The sequence below is a fragment of the Monodon monoceros genome, unplaced genomic scaffold (genome assembly GCF_005190385.1).
Source record: "Monodon monoceros isolate NGI ecotype Baffin Bay Population unplaced genomic scaffold, NGI_Narwhal_1 Super_Scaffold_18, whole genome shotgun sequence".
Lineage (NCBI taxonomy): Eukaryota > Metazoa > Chordata > Mammalia > Artiodactyla > Monodontidae > Monodon > Monodon monoceros.
Genome location: NW_021703774.1, coordinates 174,852,201 through 174,876,988, shown reverse-complemented (window position 1 = coordinate 174,876,988; position 24,788 = coordinate 174,852,201). Strand labels below are relative to the sequence as shown.

Genomic DNA, 24,788 nt, shown 5'->3' with positions numbered 1-24,788 from the left:
CGCGGCATGTGTCCCCTGCATTGGCAGGCGGCTTCTTAACCACTGCACCACCAGGGACGTGCCCTAAAGTGCTATTTTTAATCTCATTCGCAGCACTGGCTGTCCACACCCGAGGGGTTCACCGGAGGTCACGGTCGTAAAGCGGCTGTCCCCATCTCACCCAAAACTCTTTGCCCAGGACTGGAGCCAGAAGGGCTGCGAGATCCTGCAGCAGGCATAGTTGGGGACTGGGGGTGGGGTGGGGTGCGGGACTAAGAAAATTGAAGGGGAGGGAGGGGTCACTCCAGGAGCCACAGCAGAGGGGCCAGATCCCCGGATGGGGCTGAAGTCACTTCCAGCTGCTCGTCCACGCCTGTAACTCACTAGCACACTTGGACAGTGCACCAAGGCAACTTCCTCTGCGGGGCCCGTTCATTCATCCAGCGAACAGGAAAGGGGCACACGCATCCCCCCATGCTGGAACGTGGTCCAGGAACGAGGTGCCCGGGGAGGGGGGCAGCGGGGTGCCCGTGGAAGCACAGAGCTGGGTCGGGGCGATGCACGGGCAGCTTCTTCAGCCTGGGGGCCCCGAGAGACCAAGAAGAAACAATTACACACGGCGGGGAATCTCACTGAAGCAGCTCAGAGCCCTGCGAGGACCCGGGGAAAGGACCCCTCAGATACTGAGCCCCCCGAGGGCCCACAACGCAGGACAGAACACCCAGTGAGGGCAGGCGAGTCCCAGGGGAAAGGCCGGGCTGCTCCGTCCACAACAATGGTAACGGTAGCCCCACCAGGCCCAACCCCGAGCGCCAGGGCTCCAGTGACGGCCCACTCGAGCCTGTAGCCGCAACGAGCCCAGCTGGACAGCCACATGCAGCGGCTGCCTACCCTGCAGGCTCATCTGGCTGACCCTCCCTGGGAGGGGGCAGGGAGGCCGAGGGCCCCCATCCTTCAGTGTCCCCACAGGCCCCTGGGAAGGACCTGCTCGGAGCTCCAGTGCAGGACAGACCCACGCACTGGTCTTGGGGCCCCTTCGCTTGACCCCAGGTGTCTGGCTAACCGGTCCTGTTTTGGTTCCATAGCTCTGAGTTCAGGAACACGCCTGCACCGACCGGGTTAGCCGGGAGAGGCTGAGGGTGGTATCGGGGGTCTGTGTTGGTGCCCTCCCACCTCCCTGGGTCTCGCCTGAGGTTGGCAAAGCGTTCGTGGCTCAGATGCAGGGTCCCCGAGTGTGTCCAGGCAGAAGCACGCAACCCTGGCCCTCCCTCAGCAGCTGTTTTGTGTCCACGATTGCACAGCTGTGCACGCAGCCCTGGAATCTGATGTCTTCTCGGAAGGTCATTGCTGATCTCTCTGCTGTGTATCCTCGCCCTGCAGATAAGTGGCCTTGACTTACGCCGGTGCTGCCTAAGTGACGTGCCCCGTTCACCTGAACTTACCACGGACAAGGACCCACGTGGCAGCCGTGAACCCAGCCCTGCCAAGTGCCACTTTCTGAGTCCACGCTGCAGGGAACCAGAGGGGCTGAGCCACCGTGCCCAGGCTGAGGGTCCGTCCACCTACCTACTGAAAACTTCAGCTTCATAAAGGGCACGGTCTACATGAGAGACAGCCCGATACACTACTGATACCATGTATAACACAGATAACTAATAAGGACCTACTGTACAGCTCAGGGAACTCTATTCAGTGCTCTGTGGTGACCTAAATGGGAAAGAAATCCAACTAGGAGGGGAGATATGTATATGCACAGCAGATTCACTTTGCTGTACGGCAGAAACTAACACAACACCGTGAAGCAACTATATGCCAATAAAAATGAAAAAAAAAGAAAAATAAGAGACCAGCAGAGGTGGCACCTGGATTCCACCCACTCACCCCACTGCCCCATCCCACCTTCTCATCCGTGACCCATGACGACAGTCACATGTGCCTCCCATGGCGCCTGCAGGGCCCTCACTTTGTTCCCCCAGCTACCCAAACTGCCCAGCAGGGCTCCTGCTGTTAGAGGGCACGAAGTGTCTCTAGGGCCATTGATGGGTATGCCACCTGCGCCCTTCCGGTTGGCAAAGCTTTCTCATGCCCTAAATTAGGTGGTGCCCAACACGTGCCGTCCCCCAGGCCTTCACCACAAGGCGGACGGAGCCTGGCTGGTTTGAGGCCGTTTACTAACAATGAGCACTCGGGGCTGCTCACGCTCCATCATCACGGCCAGACCCCAGATACAGAGGCGCACATATCAGTTTCCAACGGCAGTCTCGAAGCTTCAGGAAATGCCGCGAACCCAACCTGGTGACTGCTGCCCCCTCGTGGCCACACGCACACCCTGCAGGTGACCCGGTGCGCTGTCACTGGGTAAGATTCCCCCATGGGGCTTGGAGGCATCCTCAACCTGGAGGGCACCTCAGCTGCTGAAGGCGGGCTGGGGGTACCGGCAGGCCTCGGCGAGAGGCAGAGAGGGGACAGGCAGGAGGCGCGGCCAGGGGCAGGAGGCCACTGTCCTGGCTGGTGGCTCAGACCTCTCCTCAGCAGAGAAGGAGCCACAGGCCCACGCGCCTTGGAGGGTGTCCACAAATGAGAGGTGCGGGTCGAACGGCACGGGGAGGAGTGAGGAGGGGGCGTTCTGGTCCCAACGCCATCACCCCGGTTGATGAATGCCCATTCATCAATGCCCACGGATGGGCACTGAATGCCCACTGCCTGGGGAGCCACTGCACGTCCTGACTGTCCCGAGTCAGCAAGCTAAAGCCTCCCCGCGAGGGCGGTGTACCCGCCAGAGAGCCCCTTCCCCCCAGACGGTGCAGACGGGGCTCTCTGGAAGCTGTTTCGGAGGGTAAGCAGTGTGCTGGCAACGCAGAGAACCAAACCATCCCCCTGCCCCTCCGCACCCGGGGAGACCCAGGTCAGAACAACGGCCAATACGCCTCCCCCGCCCACCGCAGGGATGAGACGCAGTCCACCGGAGAACACGCAGCCGCTGTAGTGTAGCTTGTTTTTATTTATGTCCACAAATATTTCAAAAAAATTACAAAATACTCAAATGGAGAGAACACAGAAGTCACAATTTCTGGGTGTCTACTCTGTTTACACTGTGTTATCTCATGGCAAACTACTCATATATACATTTAGCTTCAAGATATATATAAACGTAGCAAATCAGAATGTACACTCCGCTCTGCTGCTGCCGCAGCGAAGTGAAGCTCAACCCGACAACAGTGAACAAGATACACATAAAACACGGAAAAGCAAAATAACTCCAAACAAAGGGAGGAAACCCAAAAGGAGACCAAGGGGTCGGGCTTCAAAGACACCGTGAAGGTCTGGGGCCTCCGACACACGCTGCAGTTGACCAGGTGAGGATTTCGGGTTGTGGGTTTTTAAATGGAAGAATCTCAGTGCTTCACCTGGGGACGTGGGGAGAAAACCAAAACCTAAGGAGAAAACGCCTTCAGACAGTTTTCAAGTACAGACTTCCAAGTACTTCAACTCTCTCTCTTCTTTGGAAATGGACGAGAGAGAGAGGAGAGAAAGGAGGATAACTGGGCAGGAGGCGTCGCGTTCCACCCAAAGGGAGCAAAGCAGGCGGGGGCTTCCGTGCAGGAGCCGGGGCAGCAGGAGCGCCCGAGTCCAGCAGGAAGGGGCCCGGCTCAGAGGCGTGGAGGCCGCAGAGCGGAGCCCGCCCTGATGGCACGTCACTAGCCCCGGGGACACAAACGCCCCTGGCCAACGCGGCCACTCAAGCGATGACAAAGTGTTCATCTGAGCTTGCCTCCCCCCAAGGAGCTAAAGTTAAGGCAGAAATGGAATGAGAGAAAACGAAAGAAAAAACCTACGAACATTTTCAACAGACGAAACCATCCTCTATCTGTCCCAACGGAAACCGAACGTGGCTTTAGTGGACACTGGAAATGCCCTTGAGGCAAGTGTGAATCCGGAACCTGAATCTGAGCTATCGCCTGCTGGTTTCTGGGTCAAAGCGCCAGCCTCTCGTCCCGCCCCCTCTGTGGCTCCGGTCCTGGACGCGCTCCACGTCCACTGACCCCCAGGCGGGAACTCCGCGCACCACGGCAGAAAGAGCCCCCGAGAGGCTGAGAGAAGAGGAACAGAAAAGGTCACGTCCTGGCAGAAAGCGTGATCAACAGGTGCAGAATGTCCTTCCAACTTCCCCACCCTCTGCTCTGGATAAAGTGCAGCTCGCGGGCAACCCAGAAAGCCGAGGCGGGCTCTCTGGGCCACCTGCCCCCAGGTGGAGCTGCCTCTCACTCCACGCCCACGGCTGTGACCCCCGTCCTGCTTCCGGGAGGAAGAGCGGGAGGCCAAGTGTCTCCCTGTCCGACGTGGGTCCCTGTTCCTGGGGTAACACACAGGCCGCCACCCGCAGCCGGACCAACTCCGGGATCTCCCTCACTCCAAAGCAGCCTCGGGCCGTGACAAGGATGGCCTGGCCTCACCACAGGAAGATCCAAACGACGACACGCACGACAAAGCAGATTTCTAACAGATCCCTTTGGCAAGCATATGTGCTGAGTGACTCGCAGGGAATCGTTTTCTTGGATTTTCTAGAATGTTTGTTTATGAAACTGTCCAAGTTAATATTAAAAAAGGCAGTTCATTCAGGACAATCAAATGCGTGTGCAGAGAAATCTATAAGGAAATCTACAATCTGACACACAGAAACATGTGCTTTCAATCCCTCAGAGACAGAATGGGGGACATTTAACTCCTGCGCTCCTGGTGCAAGATGAGAGGTTCAAGCTAACAGATGTCTGCACCACTGGCAAAGCACAGGCTGGGAACAGACAGAAGTGAAAACCAAAGCAGCACAACAAAGAAACGGTTTGTAACACTGTCCCTGCAAACCCCTGGCTGCTCCCTGCTGCGCCCAAACCTAGTCCCAAGCTTTTGCCCGTTTGTAACTAGTAACGCCCATCTGTTCCCTTTAATTAAAGGGATAATTATATATAACTTTTTATTAAAAAATCAACTCTGTATTCTGTCAACAGCTGGTAGGAATTCACAATTAGTGACATGGCTGGAAAAAATAGATCAGAATAGTAGTTTATGGAAGAAAAAAAAGGCTGTTCTAAAATTATTTATTTACAGACGTAAAAAGCCATGCGCAGAACTTCCTCAAATTATGAAGATTTCCTACAATGTATTAAAATAAAAGATTTTTTAAAAATTACAGCTCTTGGATTCCAAACTCATACGCTGCCTATCTGCAAACCTTGTGGGTTTTGGAACACACGCAACTGAGTGTGTCTGCACGCACAGTGAAGGGTGTGAACTGGATTCTAGCACCTACTGAAGAAATCAAGGAAGGAAAAGAAAACTAAAGCCAAACCCCAAGATTGCAGGGGAGTTTTCTGAATGTTCAGTCCAGTCCAGGCCTCACTAAGTTTCTGGGGGACTGTCATGCAGGGAGACCCAAACCAGTCTCAAGGAATCCTCTCTACAAACGAACACTAGTATGCTGATACGATTTTAGTTGTGGGGTTTTTAAATATATAAAGAAATCTTTAGAAGATATTCTTTTTGCTTTTGCAGCTCCTATTGTATGTAAAAAGTCCTGTTTCTCCCCCAAGAATTGGGGTTTCCACAGCCAGCGTTAACAAATAAATAACTTATAACTGCTTGTCACCTTCCTTCTTCAGTCGACTGGAAAGAGGGGGTGGAAAAAAAAAAAAAAAAGGAAGAAATCAGCGTCAAGCCTGGGTAGGCCTGCAGCTGGAGGGCCCGGATGCCCGGGGCAGCCTCCACACCGCTGACCCCCGCCCTGTCTCCCCTCCTCAAGACAGCTCCACAGGAGGTACAAGAGGCAGAGGGGTGCGGGTGGGGGTGAGCCGAGGGGGAGGGGGAGGAGTCCGGCGCTTGTCGACCCCGGGGGCGGGGGGGGGGGGGGGGGGGGGGGGCGGCCGGGGGGGGCAGGAGCGGGGGGGACCCACAGGTCGGGGAGGTGGGAGCCTGGCCTCCCTCCCAGCCCCTCCTCACCTGTAATAATCTTCCTGACTCGGAAGGTGGCCACCATGCATGTGCGGGTGTCCGTGCAGCCACTGCTGCTCCATGGCCAGTCTCTGCAGCTCCGCCGACTGGGCGTGCATGGCCTGCAGCTGGTGGGCCGCCGACATGGGGGGTGGGATGGCCCCAGGCAGGTCTCGGGGGTAGGGGGTGCCTGCCAAACACAGAACAGCCTCTGAGACAGAAAGGCCAGGGTGAGGCCGGCAAGGAGCTCGGATCAGGAGGGAGCTTCCCAAGGGGACGGGCAAGAAGCCACCTCACCGGCAGGGAGCACCGGAGCAGAGCCCCCGCCCGCCCGCAAGAGAGAAGTGCGGCTCCCGGACCCCCTGCCCCTGGGCCCCGTCCTCCTCAGCCTACTGACTGGTCCTCACAGAGGCCTGCCCTTAGCCCTCCTTTGAATTCGGGACTCCGCTATCTCTTCCCTGCCCACCATCGTCCCGGCTCCTGATACACGTTTATACCCGACCCCCAGCTCCCTGGGGACAGGGGTCTGCCTGCCTTGTTCCCAAGTAGCCTCCCAACACTCAGGAGGTATGTGCCGAGTACAAGAACGAACGGGGACGTCGCGGCAGACCACCACCCCAGCCCTGCCCTGGACCCCCACCCCACCTCTTCCCCAGGCGCGCTCTTACCAAAAACTGGATGGCGAAGCATCTCGTGCTCGTGGGGGGGCTGTCCAAGCAGAGGGCTGGGGAGGGTGCCAGGGGGATAGGGAAAGCGAGCCAGGTGCGGGCCAGCAGTCAGGGGGTCAACCAGCGGGTGAACTGGGCCTGCTGAACCTAGGACAAGGGGCAGAGGTGCACATGCAGGCGGTGCAGGGCTACGGGGGGGCCTCTCGCCATTTGCCCTCGTTGGCGGCAACTCCCAGGGACCTGCTCCTCTCCACGGCTGGCTTCTGGTCACCAGGGCCACCAGCAACCCCGACCCAAAGTAGCTGTCACCCTCCGTGGCCTCCCTGTCCCTACAGCGGAGCTCTGGAGAGCCGCAAAGTGAAGAGCTGGCCACGGCTTTCCTTTCCTCTCCCTCTCCCTCCCCCTCCCCCCTCAGCGCGCCCACAGGCAGAGCCTCCCCAACCTCGCTTTATCCAGGACCCTGGATCAGCAGAGCCTGCCTAGCCAGCTGCCCAAGGCCCTCCCGTGGCCTTCAGGTCCACAGGAACCCCAGGGCCGTTCCAGCCCTGCCCCAGCCAGCATCCCTCCTCCCAGCTCAGCTGGACTGGCACCCTCCCCAGGGCTGCCTCCCGGGCCCTTCACCCACAGGACCTAGAGGCGGCCAGCAGAGCAGGCGCTGCTGGACGGGGGCTCACTAAGCCCCGCTCTCCGCAGACCTCTCAGCCGCGCCCCCCGGCAACGTCCTCCGCCCTTGGCTCCCTGGTGTCCCCACCTTGGTGGAGAGGGTCCTGCTGGTGGAGGTGGAGGTGCGAGTGGATGTGCGAGTGCTGGTGGTGGTGCGGGGTCACGTTGAACATCTGCAGCCGCGCCAGGGGGTCGCTGGTCAGTGAGGCCATGCGCTCGGCGTGAATGCGCTCGGCTGCCAGTCTGTCTGGGTAGCTCATTTCGGGCCGCAGCTGGGGGCCCGCCAGGGCCAGTCTCTCCCTCTCCAAGGGGTTCAGGCCAGGGTGGAAAGACGCGAAAGGGTGGGGGCCGGCGGCGGGGGGAATGGTGAGGGCGCCGTGCCGGGCGAAGTGCTCCATGGGGTTGGCGGCCGGGTGCAGGGGGTCCAGCTCCGGGGGCTTCACCTCGAAGCCCGGCTTCATCCGCTCCCGCAGCTCGCGCTCCCGGATCTCACGCTCCCGGATCTCGCGCTCCCGGAGCTCCCGCTCGCGGATGGTGGGGTCGACGTTGTAGAGGCCGGGCATGTGGTAGGCCAGCAGCGGGTCGGTGGGGTTGAGGGGCACGTAGAAGGGGTGGTTACGGTTGGTGGGCGACATGACGTGGGGCCGGGCATACTCGCTCAGAGTCCGGAGGGCCGGCGTGTCGGGCCCGATATACGGAGGAACGGCCGCGATGGTGGTGGGCGGGGGCTCGAAGGAGGGCCGCATGTGGCCGGGACCACCGAGCTGGGGGTCGCCGAGGCGGCCTTCGTGCGCAGAGCTGGACGCCTTCTGCTAAAGGAAAAGAGGCCGTGAGGGCTGGGCGTGTCCGGCCACCGGCCCAGCCAACTGGGTCCCCCCGTGCCCCAGACCCGGACCCGGACCCGGCCCAGCCGAGGTCCGGTCCCTGCAGTGGCCGGGGCACCCGGGGCCCGGATGGGTCCGCGTATCTGGGACACAGAGGTAACGCGGGTGGCTGCCGAGAGGACGCCAGGCGGTGGCGGCCCACCCCCGAGGCGAGCGTGGGGACCAGCCCTCGGGAGCCCCCCAAGCAGAGCAGGCTGCCCGCCCGACTCACGGCCGCCCGCTCCGCCTCGCGCTCCCGCTCGCGCTCCCGCTCGCGCTCCTTCTCTTTCTCCTTCTCCCGCTCCCGCTCCTCTCGCGCCTTCTGCTCGGCCTCCCGTTTGGCCTTCTCGATGGCCTCCTCCCTCTTCTTGGCCAACTTGGACCCCGCCAGAGGCATGAAATACAGGTCTGTCCGCGCACATGAGTTGTAACCCCGGTCCAGGTGTTTGTAGAACCTGAAAAAGGCCCGGGTCTCACTGGGGTCCCTGTCAAGGCCCCAAGTGCCCAGCTGTCCCTGCCCCGGACGTGCCCGGTTCCCGGGGACCAATACCTGGCGGACTGGCTGGCGTGGCTGGGGGTGTCCACCACAGTGGGCTCAGGGGACGGGCTCCGAGGCGGGGGAGGGGGGCTCTCGGGCTCCTCAGCTTCATCCAGGGCCTCTTCCTTGACCTGGACAGTGGGGAGCGGGCAGGCTGCCCCCCCAGCTACGCTGCCTCCCGCAGCGACGGGGGCAGAGCAGGGCGGCTGGGCCGAGGGGCCAGGACCCGCCGGGGGGGTGGAGGTGGAGGGGCAACTCGGAGGGGTGATGGGAGGAGGGGCCGCGGGGGCAAAGGGGTGCTGAGCGAACGGGGTCTGGGGGGGCACCTGGTGGAGGCCCGCGGGGGGGTGGGAGGCAGGGGCCAGGCTCTGGCTCTGGGTCAGCACAGGGGGCTGGGCGGGGGAGGAGGGCAGAGGCTGGCTCTGGGGCATGAGCTGCAGGGGAGGGGGGTGGGCCGAGGGCGGGTGGTGCGTGGACAGGGAGCTCAGGGGCTTCAGGGCCGGAGGCGGCGGGAGGTTGGCGTTCATGGAGAAGGGCGAGGGCCCCGAGAGGTGAGGCGGGTGCTTGTGGGCCTGGGGCGCCGGCAGCTGGGGAATGGGTGTGGTGGGCGGGGGCTTGATGTGGGGCATGGCCAAGGGCGCAGGTGGCAGGGGCTGCTCCCGAGGGGGCTGCGGGGGCTGCAACGTCGACTGAGAGGCGGGCGGCTGCAGGGAGGCGTGAGGGTGGGCCGCCGCCTGGGAGGCCTGCGGAGGGAGGCCGAAGGGCTGCGGGGGGCCTGGGTGCTGCAGCAGCGGCCCGGCCTGGAGGCCGTGAGGGCCGGGCGGGCCCTGACCATGCAGGGGGGGCTGGGGGTGGGGCGGGCCCGGGGTGGCGCCAGCCGGCCCGGTCAGCGGCTGCAGCGGGGGGTGCGGTGAGGGCAGCCGTTGTGGGTGTAGGGCAGGTGCCTGCTGGACGTGGGCGTGGGGAGCGGGAGCTGAGGGCGCCTGCGGCTGGGTGGGGGGCTGGGAGGTCGACGGGGAGCCCTGTGACGGGGCGGTGGTGGCGGGCGTGGGCCCTGGCGTGGGCGGCTGGGCGGCCCCCAGCGCAGCCGACGAGGGAGCTGGAGCGGCCCCACTGGGAGCCTGCAAGGCCGGGGGCTGCGCCTGCAGCATCTGCTGCTGGGCCGAGGAGTCCGAGTCGCTTTCGTTGTCCTGGGGGCTGGGGATGCTGGGGGACGTGCTACGATTGTCCTGGTCGATGTCTTTGGGGTCACTGCTGCCCTCATCGTTGACGCTGCGGCTGTCTGAGCTCTCTCCCTCGCCCTCGGACGGCGAGTTGGGCCGGCTGATCTCCTGGGGCCAGAGAGCGGAGGGCGGACGCTCTAGGGGGAGCTGGGGCGCCCTCTGCCCTGCCGCACAGCGAGGTGTGGCTCCGGGGACCACGGGTCCTGCCCTGACCCGGCCAGTCTCGGGGGCCGCTCTCTAGGCCCCTCCCTGGGAGACGGGACACGACCTGTGCCCAGGGAGAATCTGGGCTGGGGCTTCTCAAGGGACATTAGCTTCCATTAGCGGTGATGAGCGCGGCTCAGCCACAGATCTCACCTGGGTCTTTGTCTTCTTGGAGCTGGTCCTGTCGGCCTCATCCGTATCAGAGGCCACCTTCTCCCGCTGACGCTTGGTGCTCTTGAGAGGGGACGAGGCTTCCTCCTTCACCTTCTGAGGCGGGAAAGCCCACAGGGAGACTCAGGCTGAGGGAGGATGGGCCGGCAGCCTCGGGGGGTGCGGGTGACAGCTGCTTGCTGACGCCTGGCCCCCCGCACGCCACGCTCCATCCCCGAAGACAAGAAAGCTCTGGAAGGGGCCAGTGGGCCCAGGAAGGAACAAGTATCTGGGGATGGGAAACTCAAAGCAGAGGTGGCCCCCAGAGTTCCGTGCTGGGAACCGCGTGGACCCCCATTCTCCAGGCCCCAGGCCCAGGCACTGCTGGTGCCCAGGAGGCTCCACGAATGACTGAGGGACACGGGGAAGCTGAGCACCGACTCCAGCAGCCCGGGTTTCAAGGGGAGGGTGGGCCCCAGCACCTCACCTTGGCCGACTTCTTCACCGTCTCTGCTTTACTGTCGTTGCTGGAGGTGCTGGCAGCGCTGGGGGAGTTCCGGCCGCTGGAGCGGATGTCTTCATTGATGGGCGAGGCGCGACCATCAGGGCTGGCTGGCTGCTTCTTCCGACCACTGCGCAGTGTAGACATCTGCCCACCCCAACCGGAGGCTGGTGAGACTGGGCCCCGGTTCCCACACCTGCCACCTGAGCCCCAGTCCCAGGCAGGAGCCTCCAGAGCAGGTCCACCAACAGCCTCGCGGCAAATCCCAGACCCTGGCCAACCACGGGGACCCCTGGCTGTCCCTGGCTGCAGGGGGGTCACCACGGAGTGAAGAAAGGAGAGGGTGAACGGGCGGGTTTATATGGAAAAGAGGGCGATTCTCAGCTTACACCGGAAGCGCTCGTCTCCAGGGACTGTCCTGAATGAGGCGAGCCTGCCTGAGGGCAGAAGTCGGGAGGGCAGCCCTACTACGGGAGCTACCCCGAGGGACAGTTACACCTAAAGTCAGTTTTAAGTCACCTCACCCTTTCTGTTTGCTCCATGTTAACTGCCCGCTCCTCCCACCAGATCCAAACACACACACTTGCTGATTTCACCTGACAGAATGGAAGTGACCCGAAGAGATGAGCTGTCAAATAACGCAGCTCAGCTCCTAAAACCACCAGGCCTTCAGCATGTTTCTGCAAAGCCATGGGGGCTCGGAAGAGACAGGGGTACAGCAAGTCACACTGGTCTGCCAGCTCCCCAAGGACGATGCAAGGGAGGGAGAGAATAGAGAGCTCTTCCCAGCCCCACAGGCAAAAAGCTAATTAATGCCTTCGGGCAAATCATTTCACCTTCGGGGGGTCTGTTTCTCTACCCAAAATGAAACACACCTACCATCCTCCTGATGGGCGCAAGCCCCCAGCAGGAACCTGGAGAAGCAGTCTGGCTGCCTGGCCACGGGGACTCACCGAGCCACGACTCCGCCGTGTCCTCATGCTATGTTTCCCACTGGGCCCATCGTCTTCCTCTTTCACAGGTTTGAACATAAATGGTGGGGGGTCCACGGGCTTCTCAATGGGGGGGAGCTCGCCGTATTTCTTGAAGTGAATGCGGCAGTCCGTACAGAGCAGGATGTTCTCCCGGCCCCCGTGGTGCCAGTCTTTGGAGGCTGTGCAAGGGAAGAGGGGCGGGGGTGCCAACCTCGACAACCAGCGCCCCTGGGGACAGACATCGGAGCAGGGAGGCCCTTCCATGGGCTCAGCTGACCCCGGCGTCACGAGAACCATGTAGCGCTGAGCTTGGACAAACACCTGTCACCCAGACCACAGAGGTACTAGTGTCGCCCTGCTCTCCCCTGGAAGGGAGAGGACTTCAGGACTGCCCACCACCCGTGCCTCATCTCAGGAGACCCAGGAAGAGCTGGCAGCAGGCTCCCAGGGAACACAGGCCCCGACCCTGAACAAGCCTGTCCTACCCACTGGTCGGCACTCCATCGTGAACGCTAACAGGAGAGTCAAGTAAAACAAAGATCTTCAACTTTCTAAGTAACCCTGAAGACAATGCAAATGTCAAGTCAATGACCACCCAGACAGGCCTCCAATTCGACTCCCCGAACGTACAGAGCCGGAAGTGGCCGAGCCCGGCCGTTCCAGCGCAGGGCACACTGCCCACCAAGCCGCACTTACTGGTGCTGAAGCAGTGGCGGCAGGCGTAGCCCTTCAGCTCCTGCTCGCTGTCCTCACTGTCGAAGTCATCCTCACTGGCTGAACTCAGGTCCACTGGGCACGATGGGCACGCAAGGGGGTGGCGGGAGACACCGTCAGCTGGGCCAAGACTGGGACCACCTGTCACCTCTGGCCTGCCCCAGGCTCTGAGCCAACAGTCAGGGTGGCCCAGCAGGCCACAAAGGACCACGCTGAAGGAAGAACTCGTGTACGAGGGGTGGTACCCAAGGGTCTGCCCTGCCACTCCGCGGAGGGGGGGCTGCTGTCACGCCTCAATCCCGGGGTGGCTGGCACCGATGCCCACAGCTGGTGGACGTGAACAGGGCCAAGCGCACCTGCAACGCCCTCCCTGACACCCTGAGGAATTCCCTCTCCAGCAAGCCCTAGCCCCTCCGGCCCTACTGGATTACTTCTTGTTTGCATGAGCAACATAAGCGACCCTCAGGCTGAGTGCCCTGGGCCAGGGCAGAACCACAAGGCACTACTCTAGTTTTCAGAGGTTAAGAAGGTGTGGGCTTCACCGTCATATCAGATTGCAAGTCACAGGGGACCAAGAGGAGAATCCCAATAAAGTAGCAGGAAGAAGAAGAGAACGTTCATCTGACCGCACTGCAGCCACAACACAAGTGCAGTACACCCTCGACTAAGGGGAAACGTCCTCTAAGTCACCAGTAACGCCTCAGGCCAAGGCCAAGACTTATATTTTTGTAAAAGATGATGTTGAGTTTAAGGAAAATCTAAATGTACGAACAGTTTGCAAAACTCTCCCTACCAAATCCCCCGAGTCAGTGAGACACTTAGGTCAGGCTTTGTACTCCCCCCCCACCACTCACACACGAGCTATGCCAGGGATGAAAGCAGGCTCACCCACAGCTGGGACACGTGCCTGCGTGTGCACAGCCCCCACTTACAGAATTCACTGGACGGGGGTCTGGAGGGTGTGTTGACGGGCGTGGATGCAGTGCGGGTCTTAATCCTCCTGAACACGGCCTGCCTGCGGTGCCTGCGGTGAGCCCGGGAGCTGGCTGCTTCTGGGGTTTTCTTCCAGTAGTAATAGAAGGTGATCAGTTCTCCCTGCATGAAAGAAGGGACGGCTGTGAGGGAAGCGCCCTCGCCCCAGCACTGCCTCTTGCGCCGTGAGCAGAGGCTGGCTTTACGACAGCTGTCTGGAGGCCTGCACTCCCTCAAGACACACCTGCAGAGCTGCCAGGCCACTGGGGCCAGCCCCTTGGAGCGTTAACTTCTAGACATCAGGAACATTCATCTGCTCAACAGGTATCTGCTGGGTGCCTACTATGTGCACATGCCGCCACTGTTCTAAGCACTGGAGGTGCATCAATAACTCACTGACAGAAAGGAAGACCCCATCCCCCAGCTGTGCGCGCGCATGGGTGCACACACAGAGGATGATCTCTTCACAGCGTTTCAGTGAATCCACAAAGGGGCGACATGGAAATACCCGGCCAGTTAGACCATTCCGGAAACCAAAGCAAACAACTGAGGTGGCAGGAACTGGGGCCAGGAGGAAGGTCAGGTAGAACAGACCCCAAACCCAGGCAAACTGCTCTACAGCCGAATGCCCACCCCGGACAAGCCGGCACTGGGTGCTGAAGGCGAGACCGGGGCCTGGCGAAAAAGATTAAGAGTGGACACAGCACACAGTGGCGCTGGGTGGAGATGAAAGGCCACATGTCACGAGGTCAGTGTTTCAGGCCAAAGGAGCTCCTCGTTTCATGCATGGCCCAAAAGAAAGGGAGGCAAGACATCTTTCTAAAAAATACAGCAAGTGGACATGAGTCCAAGTGCAACTTGAAAAAAAAAAAAACAAGAGCGTTTTTGGCACTCCCAGCCCCAAGGGGCTCATCGGGCACACCGTATGTGTACACACATGGGTGGGGGTGGGGGACGGTCGTATGGTGTGTTCCACTAACCCTGGCTGACAAAAGACCGTTTTCGTAAAACAAACACCCCAAGAAAAAGTGCCTCTACTTGGAATGTTTAAAAAACAGTTAAAACAGACTTCCCTGGTGGTGCAGTGGTTAAGAATCTGCCTGCCAGTGCAGGGGACACGGGTTCCAGCCCTGGTCCGGGAATATCCCACGTGCCGCAGACCAACTAAGCCTGTGTGCCACAACTACTGAGCCTGCGCTCTAGAGCCCGTGAGCCACAACTACTAAGCCCGTGAGCCACAACTACTGAGCCCACATGCCACAACTACTGAGCCCTCGCGCCTAGAGCCCATGCTCCACAACAAGAGAAGCCATCGCGATGAGATGCCCGTGCACTGCAATGAAGAGTAGCCCCCGCTCACCACAACTAGAGAAAGTCTGCGTGCAGCAGTGAAGACCCAACGCAGCCAAAGATAAATTTATTTTTTTAAAAACCCAGTTAAAACAGTGAGAGAGGCTCGATCACACTGATCTTCCCTAATTAAATCAATACTGTAGAAAATCAGTTAACCTGACAGACGGTATCTTGGGACATGTCCCTGGCAGGGGGGGTGGAAGGGGGTGTGTGGTGGTACGTCCCGCATCTGAAGGTGGGAGCTTCTTGGCCAAAGCCCACTCTGCCTCACAGGAGGCTCTCTGCCTTGTGAATGGAGGGGCCAAAAAAGATAAGTGAAGAGTCTGTCCTCCAGTGACCTGAGGTCTAGCTGCAAAGACCAGTGTTGAGGAGACTGAAAGAGACAGAGAAGCACGGGTACCACACGATGAACTCCTGGGACTGGTAGAGTGCCCAGTCAGATGAGGTTTCCATGAGCACACCCCCAGAAGGAACGGCCTGGGAACCCAACGGCAAGTAAGCTGGGACAGGAGTGGACAGATCTGAGGTGGGGAAATGGCTTCCGCAAAGCAGGTGACGCACGTGTGCCGAGTACTCACTACTGAAAGCTGGATTCTTTGTGCATTTTCTTTTTTTTTTTTTCTTTTTGGCTGCATTGAGTCTTTGTTGCTGTGTGTGGGCTCTCTCTAGTTGCACCGAGCGGAGGCTACTCTTCGTTGCGGTGCGCGGGCTTCTCATTGCGGTGGCTTCTCTTGTTGCAGAGCATGGGCTCTAGGCACGTGGGCTTCAGTAGTTGTGGCTCGCGGGCTCTAGAGCGCAGGCTCAGGAGTTGTGGCGCACGGGCTTAGCTGCTCGGTGGCACATGGGATCTGCCTGGACCAGGGCTCAAGCCCGTGTCCCCTGCATTGGCAGGCGGATTCTTAACCGCTGCGCCACCCGGAAAGTCCCATCTCTGTGCATTTTCTAAGACACAGAACCACAGCTGTCATCAGACCCCTAAAGGATCTGTGATTCAAGGACTCCTGACCAGCTCCCACAAGGCTACAGCCTGTATCTCTTGGAGCTGTGGCTGTGCTTTAGTCTTTCCAAGCACCACTGAACGAAACGCTAGGGACTGCCAGTGTTTTAAGAGATGAAGCACGACCCCAGGCCAAGGAGGCCAGGAACCAGCCACCAAGGACGCTTCCCACCCCCTTTTCGGTTCCATGAGATGGCGACTGAACAACAAGGGAAAATGTAGGTATTGCCCTTGGATTTCTACTCTGTCTATTACACGTTAGACCACAAATGCAGGCTATATGACGGTCCCCATGGTGAGTGGAGTATCCTGAGCCCCTAAGGTCACGATCTAAGAAACCTCCCGGCTCCTGCTTCTTTACTTCCTACCTTCCTGACTTGGAAAGTCATTTATCTGTACTGATCTTTTGCTGTTGGCAGGCTCAAACTCATAAATCCACTAGGGGATTAAGAGACCTGTGCTGACATAAAAGTGACCTGGCTCTGGTTTTCCTATGAGAAAACACAGAACAGAAGCCAAGGCAGGTCAGTGTCACCCTTCAAACACTGTGTCAGAGCGGCGTACTTCATCAGTTCAAAAGGGCAGCTGGTGCAGTACATCATGGCCCAATCCCAGGGCTGGAAAAAAGAATGAGGAAATCCAAAGTGGTTCCTGTTCCTCCCACCTCCGCCTATAGCTGAGGTTGTTTTAGGGGTCAAGGGTGACAGAGGCCTCGGATGGTGGAAGGAAACAAAAATGGGCGAGACAGGCTTCCCCTGCCGATGCAGGGGACACGGGTTCGTGCCCCGGTCTGGGAAGATCGCACATGCCACGGAGCGGCTAGGCCCGTGAGCCATGGCCACTGAGCCTGCGCATCCGGAGCCTGTGCTCCGCAACGGGAGAGGCCACAACAGTGAGAGGCCCGCGTACCGCAAAAAAAAAAAATGGGTGAGAAACCTGGAGGGGAGGCACGACCACCAGTGTCTCTGTCACACCTCGGTCTGACCTGAAGGCTGTGAACAAGAGCCGCCCCGACATTTCTGCACAGCCCTGGTCCGTGTGCGCTACTGACTCACATGGTTATGAGGGATCCTTTCTATTTCTCACACATGAATGTTCTGAAAGAGTTTCAAATAGTATCAAAAGATGGTATGGGGACTTCCCTGGTGGCGCAGTGGTTAAGAATCAGCCTGCCAGCATATGGGACACGGGTTCGAGCCCTGGTCCGGGAAGATCCCACATGCTGCAGAGCAACTAAGCCCATGCGCCGCAACTACTGAAGCCCGCGCTCTGCAACAAGAAAAGCCAGCGCAACGAGAAGCCTGCGCACCGCAACGAAGACCCAACGCAGCCAAATATAAAATAAAGTAAAATAAAATAGAAGCAGCTTTTAAACAAGGAGCCCGGAACAGATTCCACCATCTGAGTTCCAAGGATCAAAATGACCAAGTCTGAAGGACTGTTAAAATTAAAATGAAAGAATATAAATTTCAAAATTCAGGAAGATAGGGGAGTGACGAGAAATCTCATACGCTGCTGGTGAAATGTAAAAGGGTCGAACCACTTTGTAAAACTGTGTGGCAGTTCTTAGAAAGCCAAATATGTACCATACGACCTAGCAAATGATTCGACTCCTAGGTGTTTACCCCAAAGGAATAAAAACATATGTGCACACGAAGACTTTTATACAAGTGTTCATTAAAACTTTACTCTCCATAAACTGGGAACCAAAAACTGGGAACAAGTCAAATAGCCCCTCAACGGGAAAACGGATAAACGTATTATGGTACACCCACTCACAAGAATACCACTTGGCAGTAAAAAGGAACAAACTACTGATGGATACAACCAGTGGATGAATCTCAAAGACATCATGTTGAGTGAAAGCAGCCAAACACCACAGGGAACATACAGACTGTACGATTCCATTCTAGAAAAGACAAATCTGTAATCACAAAAAGCAAATGAGTGGTTGCCTGGAGTCTGGAGCATGAGGGGTAGGCAATGGAGATCTCTTGGGGTGATGGGGCTGGTTCTATACATCGATGGTGGTGGTGTTACATGGATGTATATTTCATGGATGTATATTACATGGATGTATACAGTTGTCAAAACTCACTGAACTTGTGCACTTCAAGTGGGTGCATTTTTATGATCTATATGGTATGCACACCATACATCAATGAGTTGACTATGAAAGAAAAAGAAAAAAATCCAGACCAGGTTTTATCAGCTGCCTCTCAACCACTGTAATGTCTAGGAAGGGATTAAACATTGGAATGGAGCAGATCTGGGAGGATTAGAAACAGTATATTGGTGACTGCATGGGTGGCTAGGTCATGAGCACAAACAAAAGAATATGTGGGGGAAAGCTTTCGTTCTACAAATAGGGTGTGAAGCAGCTCGAGGCCTCACCAGGAATGAAGTCAATTGAACTTTAATCAAACATGCATAGCGTGTGCTGTGGAGACCCACTGCACATAAATTCAGGGAAGAAAAGCTGTTGCAGAAATCAATAGCTTACTGAAACATTAACACAGGCAATCACTGATCAAAAGGCAGCTCCACAAAGGCAGCCTTGCAAATGAGCTCCTGCTTGCGTCGCAAGCGCACATAGAGGCATAAACGCTGTCGACACGAATGGCCTGTAATGATCATTTTGTCCCCAGTGCTCGAACCTCATCCCGCAACAAGGCCTCACAGTCAACACGCCTCGCGTCTCGGGGGCAGAACTGCACAGGCTCAAGGAACTAAACTGGTTTAGTGCCTGGGCAAAGAAGCAAAGGAAGGGGCTGAAGTCATCTCTCAGAGAAAAGCCGGCGGGCAGCAACGAAGACCCAACGCGGCCAAAAATAAATAAACTAACAAATAAATAAAATATATATATTAAAAGAAAGAATGGATACACAACAAGGTCCTACTGTAGCACAGGGGCTATTTTCACTACCCTGTGATGAAGCGTAATGGAAAAGAACATGAAAAAAAGAATGTCTGCATGTGTGCAACTGGGCCACTGCTGTACAGCAGAGATGGGCACAACACTGTAAATCAACTAAACTTCAATTAAAAAACAAGATAATTTCTTTTTCTGAAGCAAGATGAGCTACATGTCTTCTCTCTAAGGGACCTTGGGGAAATGAAAGCATAGAAGAGACTGCTGAAGAGGAAGGCACTGCAGGCACTTCAAGTATCAAAGGTTCGTTGTCAGTGAGCACGTCTGTCCCCAGGACCATCACAGGGCAAAGCTCCCCACACCCCAGGTTCTCTCCCCGCAGCCCAGCACGAACTCCCCAGACACGGGCCCTCTGGGAGGCTAGTGCGGAGGCAGAACAGGCAGTCAGTTATTTTCAACCCATTGCTGAAGCCTAAGGGTCCACCCAAGACTGAGTCCCATTTGCTGCAACTGTCACATAATCATTACTGCTACAACCATCCACAGAAGCCTCAACCCTCCAAGGTGGTGGAAGATGAGGTCCAGGGATCCCCGCCCGCACACCGAGTCCAGGGTTGCCATCTACGATCAGGTCCTCTCTTTCCAAGCCAAGGGAGGCCTCAGTCTTTTGTAAATAACCCTGTACACGCGCACCTCACTCTCCATTCAGGGTACACAACAGTGTTCCCTTCTCTTCCATTCGGACAACACGGTTCTGTGAACTGGCAGAAAACAACGATGCCCACTGGTCTTCCGTTAAGCTGTATTAAGCAAGGCCCTGGAAACCAGTCTCCTGCTTCCGGAACACGCAGGGAGGCAGGTGGGTAATTGAACCCGGTCCCCGCACTGTAGTCAGTGCCCCGCACCAGCCTCAGGAGGTACCCAGTGGGGGGCGCCCACAAGTGCCCCTTCTGCTGGTGGGGGGAAAGGGACTTCTCCTTTACCAAAGTTTCAACAGGCACCCTCCTCTCCTAGCCAAACATTGCCTACTAAGTGGGGGAGGGCTGGGGGGACAACAGAAGAGACGGGATGGAGCAGCAGGCCTGGAGCTGCTCATGACGACGGCATTATAAGCACAGTTTCTTCTGAAGCGATTTTACAGGCACTTCAAGGCCACCTACCACAGTCAGCAGACAACGTGGTGGACAGGCCCCACGAAGTGGCAGCTGACCTTTACACGCAACTGACACACCCCACTGCAGGGGTTAGAAAGTAAGCGTTCAGAAGAAATTATCTTATTTCTCTAAGACATATTATTAACTGTTCAGACGCTAAATGAGTATTTTAACTTGAGTATGTGGAGCAAGCACTGCTAAGTGATCTCCACACAACGCCTTAAGTCAGCAGGCCGATGGCCAGTTAGCATCAGACTGGTGTTCCTCTGCTAAAACTTGTTTGAAGAATGCCCTTCAGTCGCCATCTGGCTCCTTCTTTGGTGGTCCAGGTAAAAAGGGTGAAGAAACCCACCACTACGGAGAGATCTAAAACTTAAAAAAAAAAAAAAAAAAAAAAAAAGTGTGTTTTTCCAGGGAGAAGGTCCAGGAAGCAATGAGTAGTTATGAAACAAGGCCCCAAACCCAGTGGGGCAGGAGGGAGAAGGAAACATGGCACAGAGTTGCTTCGAGCTGCTTCATCCCCCAACCCAGGGCCCCAGGAAATGACACCGTGGCCACTGGAGCTGGTGCTAGGAAGCCTGCCTGGGACGTGTCTCCTGGGAAGAGCTGCTCTAACCGGAGCCGAGCTCAGGCCCTCTGATTTCCATGGCCACCTCTGCCTGGGAATTACAGCTGCATTGTTTCTTGGCAAAAACTACTAATTCAAGGGTAGTGAAGCAAGTCAGTTAAATTTCCTGTCACAGACTCCCACGCAAGTCATTCTTTCCCTTCACTCCCTGAGGATTCAAGGGCTGGCTCTGACAACTGTTTAGAACATCTGAGGTGAGCAGCCGGGCACTGGGTAGAACCGTCCACTGTCTTTAGGGGCAGCCACCTTTACAAATCTTTTTCCAGCAGGCAACTGGTTGTCTTCCAGCAACAACTCTGGTAATTAAAGCAAAGCTGTCCTGGGCTCCTTCTTTTGTTAACCAACCGAATCCCCTAATCGCTAAAGGAGCCCCCAGCCAGCTGGCTCTGCTGCTAATCGTTAAACACCACCTCTGTGGTCTCGGAGTGCATCTGGGAGGACGATGACATGCTTGAAGGCGCACAGCAGAAAACCACAGCCTCCTGACCTAGCAGGCCATGCGGGAGGAAGCCCCATGCGAGGGGGTATCCTGCTTCGGAGCAGGCTCCCGACGCTCCTTACCCTCTTTACCCACATCCGGCTCCTTTCCTGGAGAGACGAAGGGAAGGGAGGAAAAGCAAGACTTTGGAAGTCCGGGAAGGCCTCCTGGGTGTAACTGGTTAAAACGACAAGGCCACGTGAAGACACTCAGAGATATGCCTGAACCAGACACTCTGCTGCCCCTGTTTAAAATCTCAATTGTGCAGGGTAAAGGAAAGAAAAAATTCTTTTCTTTTTTCTTTAAACAATTACCACCACTACATGTGAACATTGTGAAGGAATGGGAATAGATCTGGGTTTCTTCAACTCAAAATTGTAGGGATTTCCTAAGCTCTACACTTCTTTAGCTGCTGACCTCAGCCACCTGCAGATCCTACCTCTGGTCCCACACCTTCACGCATCGGATGTCCAGACCTGCGGTCCTGGGCTGGCTTGTCCCCTCCCACACACAGACTAGGTCAGTTCTCCCAAAGCACAGCTCTGACCTCGTCAACTTTCCTCTCTGAATCACCGACGGCTCCTCGAGGCCTACAGAACAAATGCCCAGCTGCTTCACTGCTTCCTCCAGGTCTTTCCCTCTGTCCCCAGAAGGCCTTTTGACTGCATTCCCCACCTCTCATGGTCTCTGGCTTATGCCAAACACGACGGCCAGTCCCTGTTCCTCGGTGCTTTCCTGCTGCTGGCGGGACGCAGCCCCGTGAACCGCTCACTACTCTGTCTCCTTGATGTCCGGTCCAAGCCCTCCTCACCACGCAGGGCTCCGGCCATCCCAGAAGTCGTCTTCTCCTCGAAGCCCTCCTTCACCCGTGTCGCCAACCACGAGGCCGTCGCAACGTCGTCTCACTCCTCCGTGCTGTACACACAGGCTCCCCCTCGGACTGCAACCATGAATGAGCTTGTCCAGCTCCCCAGGTCTATGTCCACCTCATCTGTGGGACCCATCCCAGAGGTCTAGGGCATCGTCTTGAATATAATGAGTATTCAATAAACGTTTGACGGAATGAGTATTTCTTGAGAACTAAAATTCACTGGAAACAAACACTAAAAGGGTAAAACTTTTGAGAAATGGAAACAAGATTGCCAACTTATTTTGCCAAGTAAGGTCACTGAAAACAGCTGCCTCATCTCACCATTATTTCACAAAAGAAATGACATCTTATCTCTAAAAAGCAGAAAAAGGTAGACAATCTCCAAATAAGGGTTCCTTAATTTGATATTTAGTGTTATGCAAAATGACTACATTGTTCTTATTTTTCACTTCCCACAGGCCAGTGAAAACTGAATCCTTGCGCGTGCGTGGTCACTCGGAAGCAGCTGCTCTAAAGGTGGGCGTCAGGGCTGGCGGGAGGGTGGGCTTAGGAATCCAATGCCACCACTTCCTCACCAGTAGCTTTACTTACAAACCAACAAACCACCTTTTACTGGGCTATAAAATCTATAATAACAATAGCTAAGCACTATAAATATGCACTTTCCATACTTTAACATATTTAATCTTCATAGTACCCTCACATCTTCATTACCCCTGCTTTACAAATGAAACAACCAAGCCACAGGGAGAAGAGGTCATAGCTTCAGTTGGCAGCCCTGGGGGTCTGGCTCCAGAGTCTTATGTTCTTAACCACTCTGCTATGAAGTAAGGGGAAACAGCAATTTTTTTTTTAAAGTCAGAGGCTCAAATTTGGGTTATCTTTGATCTACAGAGTTCATTTCTATAGTATCTCAAACCCACTAACTGGAGCCTGGATAGTGGTGGCTGAAGAGCACAGAGGAGCACTGTGCATCCCTGATCACAACAGGCAGCCGGCCTTCCCCCCTCCACCACCCCACCCATGAATTACAGAACCGCACCCGCCTGAAGCAACTCTTGGGGGGGCCAAGGTCAGACACACATTTGGTAGGCACGAGTGCACAATCAGAATTATGCACAAGCCCAGAGAAACATGTCCTACTTCCCATACCGAGAACAGACAGCAGGGACAAGACTGGACGGACTCTGGGGGCCCACTGCCACGGGCACCCTCCTGAGCAGCTCGCCACGCCTTGGGCCGTCCAGGGGCCCCTGTTCCAGAAGCCCTCTGTCCACTTCTCGCTCTAGGCTACAAATGTCACAGACCTGTGCCGAGCAAAGGGCCTTCACACACCTCTTCACCCCAAAGTAGTGACTCTTCATTCCCCAAGGAAGCTTGAGAGTTTAGATCCTGCAGAGTCCCTCAAGAAAAGACTTCTGCACATGCTACGGGGCATCCTTCCAAACTACTTCCAGCTAGAGGCATCTAATTAAAGCGGCGACTTCCAACTGTGACTCATGGGCCACTCAGGGGAGCCCATGAGCCTCCACTCTTGCTGCCTCCTCCCCAAGCGGCTCCATTAAACCACCAACTGAGCCCCCACAGAAGGTTCTGCCACTTCACCAAAAACAACAACAGTAACCAAACGTAAGTAACAGGTCTGGAAATGGCTCATTTGAAGACACAGATCAACACCATCACGAATTGGTCTAAAGCCCAGCCTGAACTGAAGGGCTCTCAGCCACGTGCGGGGCCCACATCGGCCTCTGGCACAGCACGTGACCAACCGCCTTTGCTTAACACGGATCCCCGCAGGAGCGCCCACGGGGGGGGGGGGCCTTTATTTTTGGTTTTACTGGGGTGTTTGTTTAAATACAGACTGTTAACATTTTCAATATAATAACGTCAACACCAGGAGTCTCGTTTTCTCTGTAGGGCCTCCCAAACCTCAGGAATTCATTCACTGAAATAGGTTTTCTCTCCCACAAGCTGAATACTTCATTATTTCCTGAATTCACTTTATTGGAGTTCAGCAACAGGGCAAGTGGGATTTCACCGCCATTGGGTCTATCACCACATCACCCTTCTTAATGTTTTCTAGTTCCTGTAACAAAACCACAATTCTACCAGCAAAGGGGGAGAAGAGAGAGGGGAAAAAGAAAGCCATAAAACTGTTAAAACCGCCATTCTCTGTCTCGTAAACATTTTTCTATTTATCTGCCTTTCATTGTCTGTGCAATCTTATTATCCCTGCACAGTATCAAAGTGACATCCGCCAGGGTCACCCTATAAAATATACATTGGCAATGCAACATTTAATGACAGGAATGGGACAAAAGATGAAGGATGGGAGAGGGTGGCATGCTACAGGACGTTTTAAAGGGATCATCAGTTATATCTGTGCATTTCCCGAGGTGATAACTGAGTAACGGGGCTGGAGGGAAAGCCATTTTTGAGCTCAGAAAGGACAGTCAGGAGACAACGTGTTTGTACTGGAAAACCTGTAATGACTGCCAGAGAACGAGAGCAGCTACTGTAGCAACACTGCTTCTTCTATTTTATGCTTTTTAGGGACGCACAGCAAATAATCAAGTACAATCAATTTCTGCAAGTTGAATTTTGAAATAAAGGATAGACTTCCTCATTACAAAGAAAGGAGGGAAAGGGGTATTTAATTTTGTCATTCTATCACATTTGTTTAATAAAAGGAACAGAAGCAAAGATTGCTCTTCAAAGCACAAAAACACAGTTACAGTACAGCATCCCAGATGCGAAACGTGCCACGTCTTTCACTTGAATTTTGGATTTAACCCGAGGCAAAGATCTCCGAAAAATCCAGACAAGCTTGCAAACCAAACCTGTGCTTCTCTGTGCTCCCGTCTCTCACACGCGGCCAGCAGTTGCTTCATGGCAGCTTTTAGCACAAAAGAACTCCAGGGAGGAGGCCGAGGGGTCAGCAGCTCTCTACACACAAGCTGTTCCGGCTGAGGTGTCCCGCCCCCCAATTCCTGTGCCTGT

At 56.2% G+C, this 24,788-nt stretch overlaps 1 protein-coding gene across 6 annotated transcripts in view; it reads right to left on the bottom strand.

Annotated features, from left to right (window-relative positions):
* Positions 1 to 4,480: 4,480 nt before the first annotated feature.
* Positions 4,481 to 24,788, bottom strand: part of RERE (arginine-glutamic acid dipeptide repeats) — a 426,438-nt gene continuing 406,130 nt past the window's right edge. For 5 of the 6 annotated variants that reach the window (XM_029230137.1, XM_029230141.1, XM_029230138.1 and 2 more), the window contains 11 exons: positions 13,396 to 13,558; positions 12,446 to 12,538; positions 11,729 to 11,928; positions 10,761 to 10,922; positions 10,277 to 10,390; positions 8,709 to 10,027; positions 8,391 to 8,613; positions 7,384 to 8,107; positions 6,633 to 6,779; positions 5,974 to 6,154; positions 4,481 to 5,640 (listed from right to left, as the gene is read on the bottom strand). In XM_029230137.1, the coding sequence (XP_029085970.1) occupies positions 5,607 to 5,640; positions 5,974 to 6,154; positions 6,633 to 6,779; positions 7,384 to 8,107; positions 8,391 to 8,613; positions 8,709 to 10,027; positions 10,277 to 10,390; positions 10,761 to 10,922; positions 11,729 to 11,928; positions 12,446 to 12,538; positions 13,396 to 13,558 (3,360 nt within the window). In that variant the 3' untranslated portion in view covers positions 4,481 to 5,606. The remainder of the gene's footprint in view (positions 5,641 to 5,973; positions 6,155 to 6,632; positions 6,780 to 7,383; positions 8,108 to 8,390; positions 8,614 to 8,708; positions 10,028 to 10,276; positions 10,391 to 10,760; positions 10,923 to 11,728; positions 11,929 to 12,445; positions 12,539 to 13,395; positions 13,559 to 24,788) is intronic. The other variant, XM_029230140.1, reaches the window with a different exon arrangement.